Below are 12,160 nucleotides of genomic sequence, written 5' to 3'. Positions count from 1 at the left end.
ATGTTGTCGAAGGCTTTCACGGTCAGAGTTCATTGGTTCTTGTAGGTTATCCGGGCTGTGTAACCGTGGTCTTGGAATTTTCTTTCCTGACGTTTCGCCAGCAGTTGTGGCAGGCATCTTCAGAGTAGTAACACTGAAGGACAGTGTCTGTCAGTGTCAAGTGTGTAGGAAGAGTCAGAGAGGGGTTGGGTTTGAGCTGAGTACTGTCCTGCAGAAGTAATGTGCTAATCATTGTCCTGTAAGTATCAAGATAATCTACTAATGAGGGTGTGGTATGTTAATATGGAACCATTGTATCCTGAAGTGATCTGTTAATGTGTGAAATCCAAAGCTAATCTGCATGGCTATTGTTGACTGTAGCCTTTGTTAGTCTGGAGGCTACAGTCAACAATAGCCATGCAGATTAGCTTTGGATTTCACACATTAACAGATCACTTCATTTCAGTCTAGAAAATAAGGGCACTCCCCTGTGCTTCTGACTCTCCCGTTCATTCAACAGGAGTCACTGCCCATGCCCACCACCTGCCTTGCCTCGCATGACACATTGCCAGACTTTTTGGGGCAAGAGCCAGCATGGTGTAGTGGTTATGAGCGGTGGTTTGGAGTGGTGGACTCTGATCTGGAGAATCGGGTTTGATTCCCCACTCCTCCGCATGAGCTGCGGACGCTAATCTGGTGAACTGGGTTGGTTTCCCCACTCCTACACATGAAGCCAGCCGGGTGACCTTGGGCTAGTCACAGCTCTCTTAGAGCTCTCTCAGCCCAACCAGCCTCACAGGGTGTCTGTTGTGGGGAGGGGAAGGGAAGGTGATTGTAAGCCGGTTTGATTCTTCCTTAAGTGGTAGAGAAAGTCGGCATATAAAAACCCACTCTTCTTTTTCTCTGCCATCTGTGATTGACTCTGCAACAGCCAGCCCCATACTAGCTTCCAAAATAGGTCTTCTAACAAACTGGCCATTAAGTTTCCCTTTTGGAAAATCTTAAGGATGTTACATCGGTTTTGTGATCTTGCTGTGGATCAAATTGTACTTATTATACAGTGCAGACAGGTTTTGCTGTCGTTTACACTACATTTGAGTGTCACAAAGAAGCCCCTGTGGGCGATGGTCACGAGCCCTTCTAGTTCTCGTGCCTGTGCATTCACTCCCTCCTTCCCTCACACTCTCTCACCCTAACCTACCTCACAGGGTTGTTGTGATGATAAAATAGCAAGGGCAGATCCATGGATGTGACCTTGAGCTCCATGGAGGAAGCTATTATTGTAACCGATAAACTGGATCAGAAATGGGAGTCAATGAAGGGATTATAATATCGGAGAATCGTGGACAAAATGAGAGACACTGTCCTTCAGTGTTACTCCTCTGAAGATGCCTGCCACAGCTTCTGGCAAAACGTCAGGAAAGAAAATACCAAGACCACGGTCACACAGCCCGGATAACCTACAAGAACTAGTGGACAAAATTAGTTGCACAAAACACTAATCGAACAGCACAGTTAAAGAAAGAAGAGAACTAAATGAGTGACAGATCAGAATGAGAAGAATTGTAATGACTGAGTTGCATTAGAAGAGATGCATTGAATAGAGAGGCAATACCTTTGCAGTAAAGATGATGGGAAGGAGGAGAGAACATAAGTCAGCAATATTTAAAAAGTTGGGACAAATTTTTGACTAAAAGTATAGAAGAGTCAAAGGGCAACTCCAGGCATCCACACTTGGACCGAAGATGAAAACTAAGCTAAAGTAAGGGTGGGGGAGGAACAAAAGGAAGGATGAAGGAAAAAGGCTGGCCCAGGTGCTGAGTTCCAGAGAAGTTTAAGGTAATGAGAAGAAGGCCTGGACAGCAGCAAAAATAATGAGATCAGGAAAGGAAATTGGAGCCAAAGTGGTAATAAATGTTAAGGAAGTAAATGGTGGTACACAGGACAGAGAAACATACCCTTGAAATACTCCAGGAGAAAAGGGAGAGGTGGGCGAGTCAACGTCAAATAGGCACAAAAAAGGAATACTGCAGATGGTGAGAATGAAACTAGATGTTTAAAAGGGGGGGGGAATAAATACAGGTTGAATATCCCTTATCCGAAATGCTTGGGATCAGAAGTGTTTCGGAATTCAGGATTTTTTGGGGATTTTGGAGTATTTGCATATACATAATGAGATATTTTGGGATGGGACCCAAGTCCAAACACAAAATTCATTTATGTTTTATATACACCTTATGCACATAGCCTGAATGTAATTTTCTACAATATTTTTGAAAATTTTGTGCATGTGGGGCATTGTGTGGAACCTGCCGCTGGCGCGACCAGCCTGCACACGTGCCATTTTATTACCCTTTGTGGATGCTCAAAAAGTTTTGGATTTTGGATATGGGGTTTTCGGATAAGGGATACTCAACCTGTAGTAGAAATTTTATCCATAGAGCAGGAGCCTGACAGGGAAGAGAAGAGCAGGGCAGCAGCGATGGATGGAAAAGTGAATTAAAAGTAAGGAAAAGACAACAGGAGGAAGAATTGGGATCGATAAGTTTGGAGCAGGATAGAGCAGGAATCAATAGGCAGTTGAGCAGAGGATGTAGCAAGAGAGTAGCAAACATCAATTTGAGCTTGAGTGCGGTTTGTGGAGAGCGTGGGGCTTGCGCCGTTTTCAGCATGAGCCCAAATCAAGTGTGCTCACCCTCCCCATTGATTTTCAGTTCTGTTTATCCCCACGTAATGGGATGTCAGATTATTCCTTAAATGCATTACAGTCTTATCTGGTGATACACAGCTATCGACCACAGGCAGCAGCTAAGTGTGGTTTTGGATGTGCTTTTCTTCTTCTCTTTTCGGTCTGCACTGGAATCTGCATTGTGCTCGCGAAGGCACGTCCCACTCGCCTGTTCCTGGCAGTCTTGTTCTCGCAAAGTCACGTGTCATTGAAAAGTGACTCAAGCAGGGCCTTCCTCAGCAAAGTTATGCCCTTCTAAATCCACTGACTTAAGTGCACTTAAAACTCTGCTTAGGATGGCACTGGAAAGCATGTAGCTAAAGAACTGAAAGCGCTGCAGGTTCTTGGAAAGGATGATTTAATTGGTGTGTATAGAATCATAGAGTTGGAAGGGACCACCGGGGTCATCTGGTCCAACCCCTTGCATAACGCAGGAAATAATCCCCCTCTGACGAAAAAATTAAGTAGGTATTTTCTTATCATTAGCCCACTAGTAGACAGTGTTGCCAACATCCGGGGGGGGGGGCTGGATATCTCCAGGAATTACAGCTGATCTCCAGATTACAACGGTCAGTTCCCCTGGAGGAAATGGTAGCTTTGAAGGGTGTACTCTGTAACATCACATCCCTGCTGAGCTCCCTTCCTTCTCCAAACCCTGCCCTCCCCAGACGGTCCCCAGATCTCTAAGAATTTCACAAGCTGAAGCTGCCAACCCTACTAGCAGCAGCAGCAGCAGAAGAAGAAGAGGAGCTGGTTTTTATATGCCGACTTTCTCTACCACTTAAGGGAGACTCAAACAGGTTTACTATCACCTTCCCTTTCCCACAACAGACACCCTGTGAGGTAGGTGGGGCTGAGAGAGCTCTAAGAGTGCTGCGACTAGCCCAAGGTCACCCAACTGGCTTCGTCTGGAGGAGTGGGGAAACAAACCCAGTTCACCAGATTAGCCTCTGCCGCTCATGTGGAGGAGTGGGGAATCAAACCCGGTTCTCCAGATCAGAGTCCACTGCTCCAAACCACAGCTCTTAACTACACGCTGGTGTAGTGCCAGTATTCTGGCAAAAAAGTTTTTTTCCTATTCTTATATATTCTTTTTTCCTATTCTTATACCCCCCCACCGCCACACCCTAAGTGCTTCTTGTGTTTTGCTTTCACAGATCCAAGGAGGGGATCCTACCGGAACAGGAACAGGTGAGCAAACTAGTATTCTTACCAATCTGTGTTTTGGTTGTGGCTGCTGAGCAGGCTTCAGGTTGCACTGTTGCTTTGTTAACCCTGTTTTTCCAATAGGCCATAGGCTTATTCCTTGAGCTTGAAAGTCAACATTTAAGTGTGAAATACGTGGCCTTATCCTTGGGGGCCCCTCTCCCACTCACTTTAATAAGGAAGATCACCCTCTGAGATGCCCTGATGGAAATCAGTCCAAGCTGCTTACAGTGCAGTCCTAAACTGGGTCATGCCTTTCTAAATCCATTTAAACCAATGGGCTTAAGGAAGGTGTAACTCTGTTTAGGATGACCCTGTTAAGAGTTGCATCGTGGAAATAGATGTCTTTGTCCTGAGTCCACTGCCTATCATTTTCATGGCATGACTCTAGGTTCTCATGGAACTTTCTCTCTGCAGAAGAGGAAGAAAAAGTTGATTCGAGTATTCTTTTCACTGCCATCCCATCTGCATCCTATCTGCATCTTACTCAGCCTTGCATGATCCCCATCCAGCCTGGCTCCCTTTATCTCTGCTCCCCATTTTTGTTCTGTCTGGGTGGCTGCCACCTTCTGACCTTCAAAGAGCATCTCATGCTAAAGGGCTAGTTTTTTAGCACTCTTTTACTGCACTGTGGTCTTGTTCTTAACAAAACCTCTTGATGGTGCACCAGAATGGAGCAGGACTTGGTACCATTGATGAAAATGATTTTGATCTCCTTCCCCCATTTATTAAACTCTTATTGTCCTCTCTGATAATGTAGGCTTGCCCTTTTAACTTGGCTTTTGCATTGTTATAGCAACTGAACATTTGCCAGTAAAAGAATGTGGATGAGTGGTTAGAGCTTTTTTCCCCCCCTGCAGGAATGCCCCTGGCAATCCCCAGCTCCTCCAGTTAAATCTCTGAGATCTCTAGACTCAGGAGACTCTCTGTCAATCAGAGTAGACAGTACAAGAACTAAGGGTCTGACTTGCTAGAAGTTGAAGCACCTTTCTGTGGCTGCCTTGTATTCTGGGAAGTTTCACTGCCACCTCCAAAACCTCTCCTAGACAGGCATGTGTTGAGAAACGCGGCCTTTTTTTTTTTTTAAGGCTATGGCCTAAAGAAAAACCCTCATTAAATTCAGAACAAAAGAGATGTTGTGGCGTTGCTCCTGGCCAAACATGGTCAATACCATCCAAATTCAGTCTTTTTTATTAAATCCCCAGTCTTCCAAAAGAGCAGAATTAAAGTTGTCGTGTTTGGCTTTCATTCACCCCTTGCCTTTTGTGTGTGGAAGTCTTGACAGGTGGTCCAGAAAGGTAGATGGACAGTTCAGACAGCATGGGGGACCTAACAGAACCCTTTTCACTGCAGCATTGAATCATCCTCGTCAGCATAGAGTGTCAAAATGTATATGTGTGTGTCAAGCATTGCCTTTCTACTTTACCTTGAAGGTAGGGTAGATAAATCCATAAAACAAACAAGTAGCTTTCTCAAGCCATGGCAATCCTTAGAATTTGGAACGTGGTGGATGTCTGTGAAGTTGTGCTAGTTACTGACAAAGGATGAAAGGAAGAGACTGAAGTGATTTTAAGTTTGCCCAGCTATGAAATAAGTGGGGGTGTTGCCCTATATTTTGGGGATTTTTTTTTACTGTTCTGTAGACCAAACTCCAGTTAGCTACAGCTATTTACGAGGAAAGCATTTGGCGTGTGTGCTTAGAAGCAGCAATCAGAATTTCCCTTCCCTTAATCTAATTCAGCATTTCAGTCCTGAGGTGTAAGTCTGATTTACATTGCAGCCTGTCTGGAAATAGTCCTTTATCTGGCAAGTCAGATGGTGGCTGGAATTCCTCACGGTAATCAGCCATAAGCATTCATTATAGCACGCTCCCTGTTTCTCAGAGAGAAACAGATAAAAAGCTCCCATTCCGTTAAAGGATTTGCAGAACGCTATCTCTGTACTATTTTAAATGGTCTTTACTGTCATTTCACCAAGTGATTGATTTACAGGGAGGGGGAGAGGCCTGGGCCCCCTTCCTTTTGTGACAGTTGCCTTAGCTACCGTTCTTAGAAAGCTGGGGGTTCTGAACAGTTCGATCCCATAATTCAACTAACCCCCAATGCTAACCCCCAAAGAATCCTGGGAGCTCACATTTTGAGAGCTACTGTATAAGGCCACCAAGAGGAGATAGTGGGGGGCAAAATTTAGGGGACCCCTGGAGCCAGGCAGGTTAAGTGATTATGGATCCAAGTGGTGTGGAGTGGAGGGAGGAAGAAGAGGAGGAGGAGGAGTTGTTGGTTTTTATATGCCGACTTTCTCAGAAGAATCAAACTGGCTTACAATCACCTTCTCTTCCCCTCCCCACAACAGACACCCTGTGAGGTAGGTGAGGCTGAGAGAGTGTGACTAGCCCAAGAGAAAAGCCGTTGGGGCTGAGGGGAGTTATTAGCAGCCCTGCCAGTGTGGTGGAACAGTTAGAGCATTGGACTAGGGCTGGGAAGACCTGAGTTAAAATCCAGCCTGAGGAGCAAGCTACACGTTACAATTCCTGACAAGACCAGACCTGACTTGTTTTCCCCCCCCCACCAGCCACACAACAGCTGCATGGAGCAGGGGCAATAGCTTAGAGGGGAGGAGGGGCTCCTGCCTTCCCCCTTGTGCTATTTTCCTGAGCAACAACAGTTCCGGGGGGGCGGGGGGCGGGTATTTGCCCAGTCTCCAGAAGAGTGAGATAAAAGTAGAATAAAGCAGCTGGAGGGGTTTGCATTCCCACAGACAAACCCTGCAGTGGAGCGACTTCTCCAGGATAGGGTTGCCAACCTCCAGGTACTAACTGGAGATCTCCTGCTATTACAACTGATCTCCAGCTGATAAAGATCAGTTCCCCTGGAGAAAATGGTCTCTTTGGCAACTAGGCTGTATGGCATTGAAGTCCCTCCCCAAACCCCGCCCTCCTCAAGCTCCGCCCCAAAAACCACCCACTGGTGGCGAAGAGGGACTTGGCAACCCTGCTCTAGGAGTGTAAGCAAACATCACCCAGTAAGAATGCCGGTGTGAACATCACATGCTTAACATTGCAGGGGATGTGAAAGTGTGGGTCCGTATTTTCAAGTGCTTAATCACTCTCAAGGAAGGCTGAGCAGACATCAGGCGCACACATACTGCCTTTATATTTTAGTACGCCATGTAAGGTTGGCAACTCTGAGTTTGGAAATTCCTGGAGATTTGAGCGTTGGGGTTGCCAGCCTCCACGTGGTGGTTGGAGATCACCGGGGATTACACTGATCTCCAGGCTACAGAGATCACCTTGGAGAAAATGGCTGCTTTGGAAGGTGGACTCTGCGGTATTATACCCCACTGAAGTCCTCCTCTCCCTTAACCTCGTCCTCCTTAGGCTCTACCCCCAAAATCTCCAGGTATTTCCCAACCCAGTGCTGGCAACCCTATGATGGTGAAGTCTGGGGAAGGCAGGGTTTGGAGAGGGGAGGTCCCTCAGCTGGGGTTAATGCCACAGAGTCCACCCTCCAAGCAGCCATTTCCCCCAGGGAAACCTCTGTCATCCGGAGATCAGTTGTAATTCTGGAAGATCTTAAGGCCCTACTTGAAGGTTGGCAACCCTAACCCCAGGGGAGAAGCAGTAGTGAGAGGAGATGCTTAAATCTCTCCCGTTGGCTGTTTTTCCCCTCCAAATTGGACATTCCCACCTGTTTCCTCCCTCCCCGCAAAGGCATTCCCACTGAGTGTTTGCAAGTATAAAATGTGCCAGGAACACTATTGTAGAGAAAGGAGAGCTTGGGAGACTGTTTTGGAGCTCGATGATGATGATGATGAAGAAGAAGAAGAAGAAGAGTTGGTTTTTATATGCCGACTTTCTCTACCACTTAAGGGAGACTCAAACTGGCTTACAATCACCTTCCACCTTCCCTTCCCCTCCCTACAACAGACACCCTGTGAGGTAGGTGGGGCTGAGAGAGCTCTAACAGAGCTGTGACTTGCCCAAGGTCACCCAGCTGGCTTTGTGTGTAGGAGCGGGAAAACAAATCCAGCTCACCAGATTAGCCTCCGCTGCTCATGTGGAGGAGTGGGGGAATCGAACCCGGTTCTCCAGATCAGACTCCACCGCTCCAAATTAAGAGTGGGAAAAGGATTAAGCACCCTCTCTGCTACCACCTCTCCACTCAAAGCCATTTTGAAACCCTTTTCATTTAACAAAGCAGCAGTTGTGACTTTGCTGCACACCTTCGTATCTAATGTGTAGCTCAACTCCCCTCCTTCCAAAATGACAAGGAAAAGGAAAGCAAGCCACCGCCATCTATGAGCAAGAGTCCTCCCACTTCATTTACCCAATTTTTGTACACCCCTTCCTCCCCCCCCAAAAAAAAAGAGAGAATTTTTTTTTTAATGGCAGTTCATTTAGGAATTTCAACCGTCATGAATGATGTATTCCCACCTACTCCTTTGTTCAGATTATTACAGGTTTTGTTATTTTTAACATGCTTTTGAGGACCCTCTTTCTGTCAAAATCATTTTTTTAAAACATGGCAACCATTTAGCTCTCAAGAAAGAGCAAAGCCTTTTTTCTGTGACAACAGAGACAAGTTGCTATGGTTTGAAAATCAGTCTGGAGACCGAGTGCCACTTTTTCGTACTTCTAAAGCAGCAGGGGCCCAAAATGTTCTTTTCTGTGGAACACTTACTTCAAAAAAAGTCACGTTGAGGATTGTTCACGATAAGTTGGGAGGAAGGCCATGAGGAATTGAACCGCAGGAGTAAAGGGGGTAAATAACTGGGAAATCTACACCTTCTCCAGCTACCCTTTCAGGATACAACACGGCACAACATGGTGTCCCCCTCCATCACTTTGCCTCAGAAACTCTCCTTCTTTAAAAATGTCACAGGTCTCTACTTGGGACCGCAGCGCAGATGGGGAGGGCTCTGGTCTCCCCCCCCCCCCCCGTGCCGTTTTCCAAGGGTCTAAAACCCCAGGGCATTTGGGTTCTTGAAAAATTGCACAGGGGGAGAGACCGGAGGTCCCCCTGCACCACTTCCCCGAGCAGGATCAGGCCTTCATGGCATTTTTAAAGCAAGAGAATTCCAAGGTAAAATGTCTGCGGCATCCCCTGGGTTGTCCTCAGGGATGCCATGTTGTCTAATTGTGTGTGCCCTTAGAGGCTAGATAGGGTTGCCAACCTCCCGGTAACAGCTGGCAATCTCCTGCTATTACAATTGATCTCCAGCCGATAGAGATCAGTTCCCCTGGAGAAAAAGGCCGCTTTGGCCATTGGACTCTATGACACTGAAGTCCCTCCCCTCCCCAAACCCCACCCTCCTCAGGCTCCGCCCCAAAAACCTCCCGCCGGTTGCAAAGAGGGACCTGGCAACCCTAAGGCTAGAGGAGGCTGGTTTCCTCATTCCACTCGGTTCCCCTCCCTTCACCAAACTCTCAGTTTCTTTCAACATTTTGAGGGCAGTGATTGTACTCGGTCTCACCAGGCTGCTTTGTTGCGAGAATGTCTTTTTTTAAATTAAACTAATCATTTGAAATCCTCCAAGTTATGCAAAAACTTTGAGATTGGTAACTTTATTCTAGGTAGGCCCTTTTATGGGAGACAACCCTAGAGTTTGCTGTTAGGGGGAACAAGTTGGTGCGGGGGGGGGGGAAGAGAAGAAGAAGAAGAGTTGGTTTTTATATGCCGACTTTCTCTACCACTTAAGGAAGACTCAGACTGCCTTCCCCTCCCCACAACAGACCCTGTGAGGTAGGTGGGGCTGAGAGAGTGTGACTTGCCCAAGGTCACCCAGTTCATGAGTAGGAGCAGGGAAACAAATCCAGTTCACCAGGTTAACATCCAGCACTCATGTGGAGGAGTGGGGACTCAAACCCGGTTCTCCAGATCAGAGTCCACCGCTCCAAACCACCTCTCTTAACCACTACACCACACTGGGTTCCAGGTTATGAAATTCCTGGAGATTTGGGGATGGAGCCTGGGAGGGGCACGGTTTGGAGAGGGGGCCTCAGTAGGTTATCACGCTATAGGGTCCACCCTCCAAAGCAGCCTTTTTCTCCAGGGGAAGTGATCTCTGTAGTCTGGAAACCAGTTGTAATTCTGGGAGGTCTCCAGGCCCCACCTGGAGGTTGGCAACCCTAGGTGGGAGCTTGTGGTTCCTCGTGGGGGAATAAAGTATTGGGAAAGTTCCTTAGGACTCAGACCTCCCCTTGTGAAAATACGATCATGTATGTTTTAAATTGTTAGCCGCCTCGGTGGCCCTTGTGAGGGCGGAATATAGATTTTGTAAACAAATAAATATTAGCTCAGGGCTTGAGCAGGCCTTTTTTTTTTTAAGTATTGTTTTTCTGCATAATTGAAGAATGCCCTGAATATGCAGATCTACCTTGCTTGCGGGTGGCCTCTCAGCCCTCAAGGATGATATTGGGAAGGATGGTTTGTTTGATCAAATTACTCAGAAAACAGCTGTCTATGTGTTTTGCTTGGGCTGTAGTCTATGTGGGCTTGTTTAAATCTCATGTTTTATATTGTTAGCTAGGGTTGCTTTGGAAATTTGTGGAGATTAGGGGATGGTGTCTGGGGAGAGTGGGGTTTGAGGATGAGAATGAGCTCAGCAGGGATATAATACCATGCAGCCTACGCTCTGAAGCTGCCATTTCTTCCAGGTGAAGAAGAGGAGTTGGTTTTTATACTCCGCTTTTCTCTACCTTTAAGGAGTCTCAAAGCAGCTTACAATCACCTTCCCTTCCCCACAGCAGGCACCTTGTAAGGCAGGTGGGGCTGAGAGTGTTCTGACAGAACTGTGACTAGCCCAAGGTCACCCAGCTGGCTTCATGTGGAGGAGCGAGGAAACAAAGCCAGTTCTCCAGATTAGAGCCTGCCGCTCATGTGGAGTAGAGGGGAATCAAACCCGATTCTCCAGATTAGAGGCCGCCACTTTTAACCACTACACCACCCTGGCTCTGATCTATGTAGCTTGGAGATAAAGTGGAATTCCGAGAGAACATCAGGCCGTACCTGGAGGTTGGCAACCCTGTGTGCCAAACCAATGTGTATTTTCCAGTTCCTTCCTAAGAATACATTCCTCAGAGTCAGCTTCATTGCATAAACCTCAGTGGGATTCTGACCTGCTTAGGACAACACTGCAAATTTATAAACTAGATCCCTCATTATAAGTGTCGTGATGGCTTTGTTAACTCTAATGGCTGAAACAAATAAATAGAACTAATTTTTTTAAAACAACTTTTCGATCTTCATTAGCTGTGCATATTGGGATGGTTGGAATATTTCTTGCTTTGATCTAAACCTGCTGTTGGAATATGCAGAACTCTTAAAGTGCTACATTCAAGCGAGAGACTGAAAATAAATAGCTGGTGTGTAAAAATATGTGTTAAATATTTAGTTGGTGCACCAGCCGTTCTTTGCACCACTGTATGGGGAAGACACGAATTGTTCGTCTCTTGAAAAAAATCATGTGTTCTAGCTTAATCTGCAGTGAACACCCAAGGCTGACTTCTGCTGCGTACGACCTTTGTTCATCATGATCGGTGCAGTTTGCTATCACAGGCAGAGGCTCTGCAGCAGAATAGTTTCACGCAATCCTATGTGGTCCTTTTAAGTGGATACTCCAGAGATTTAAATCAAGAACCTTCTTCATGCAAAGCAAGTGCTTTGCCACTGCGTCATGGGCGGTGAGCCACGGCCCCTCACTGAAGTCTGGCTTTACTTTCAGTCGCTTTGGGCAAATAATGTTTGGGAAAGTGAGATAAAAAATAACTGTAATAAATAAATCAGAGGCCATTGGGAGGTGGGTGGGAGCCACTGGGATTTTCCTGCCCTGCCCCTGTGTCTGTCGGTTGTGCCTCCCCTTTCTTCTTTCTTCAATGGCTTTTCTCCCTTTGCAATAGTCGGTGTCTCCAATGGCTTTGCAGCCCGTGTGCGCCAATAGCCTATTGAGGTTAGCAGATGCTTTCGCAAGCCACTCTGTTGCCAGCGATACGGCATCTCCAGAGGATTCGTAAGCCTGTTCTGCAAGCAGGACGGCCTCTTCCCAGCCGTTCAGATGCATTTCTGGTGTTTCGGATGATGATGCTAAGGGGAAATATGTTTCTTCCCACTCTCCCCCCCCCCCCCATGGTTTGTCAAACAAGATTATAGACTTGGCTGTATAACTATGGAAATGACTCATCTCAGCATTTTCTCTCCTGATTAGAAATAATCCGGGAGGAAAATGAAAATGTCACATCTGTCATAAATA

General features: G+C 46.6%; 1 protein-coding gene across 1 annotated transcript in view; it reads left to right on the top strand.

The window, feature by feature from the left end:
* PPIL2 (peptidylprolyl isomerase like 2) overlaps positions 1-12,160 on the top strand; it is a 98,211-nt gene that overhangs the window by 67,139 nt on the left and 18,912 nt on the right. Inside the window, exon 14 of the mRNA XM_056859875.1 lies at positions 3,865-3,898. Within this exon, the coding sequence (XP_056715853.1) occupies positions 3,865-3,898 (34 nt within the window). The remainder of the gene's footprint in view (positions 1-3,864; positions 3,899-12,160) is intronic.

The sequence above is a fragment of the Euleptes europaea genome, chromosome 13 (genome assembly GCF_029931775.1).
Source record: "Euleptes europaea isolate rEulEur1 chromosome 13, rEulEur1.hap1, whole genome shotgun sequence".
Classification (NCBI taxonomy): domain Eukaryota; kingdom Metazoa; phylum Chordata; class Lepidosauria; order Squamata; family Sphaerodactylidae; genus Euleptes; species Euleptes europaea.
Note: the sequence above shows the minus strand (reverse complement) of the source record. Positions and strands in the feature narration are given on the sequence as shown.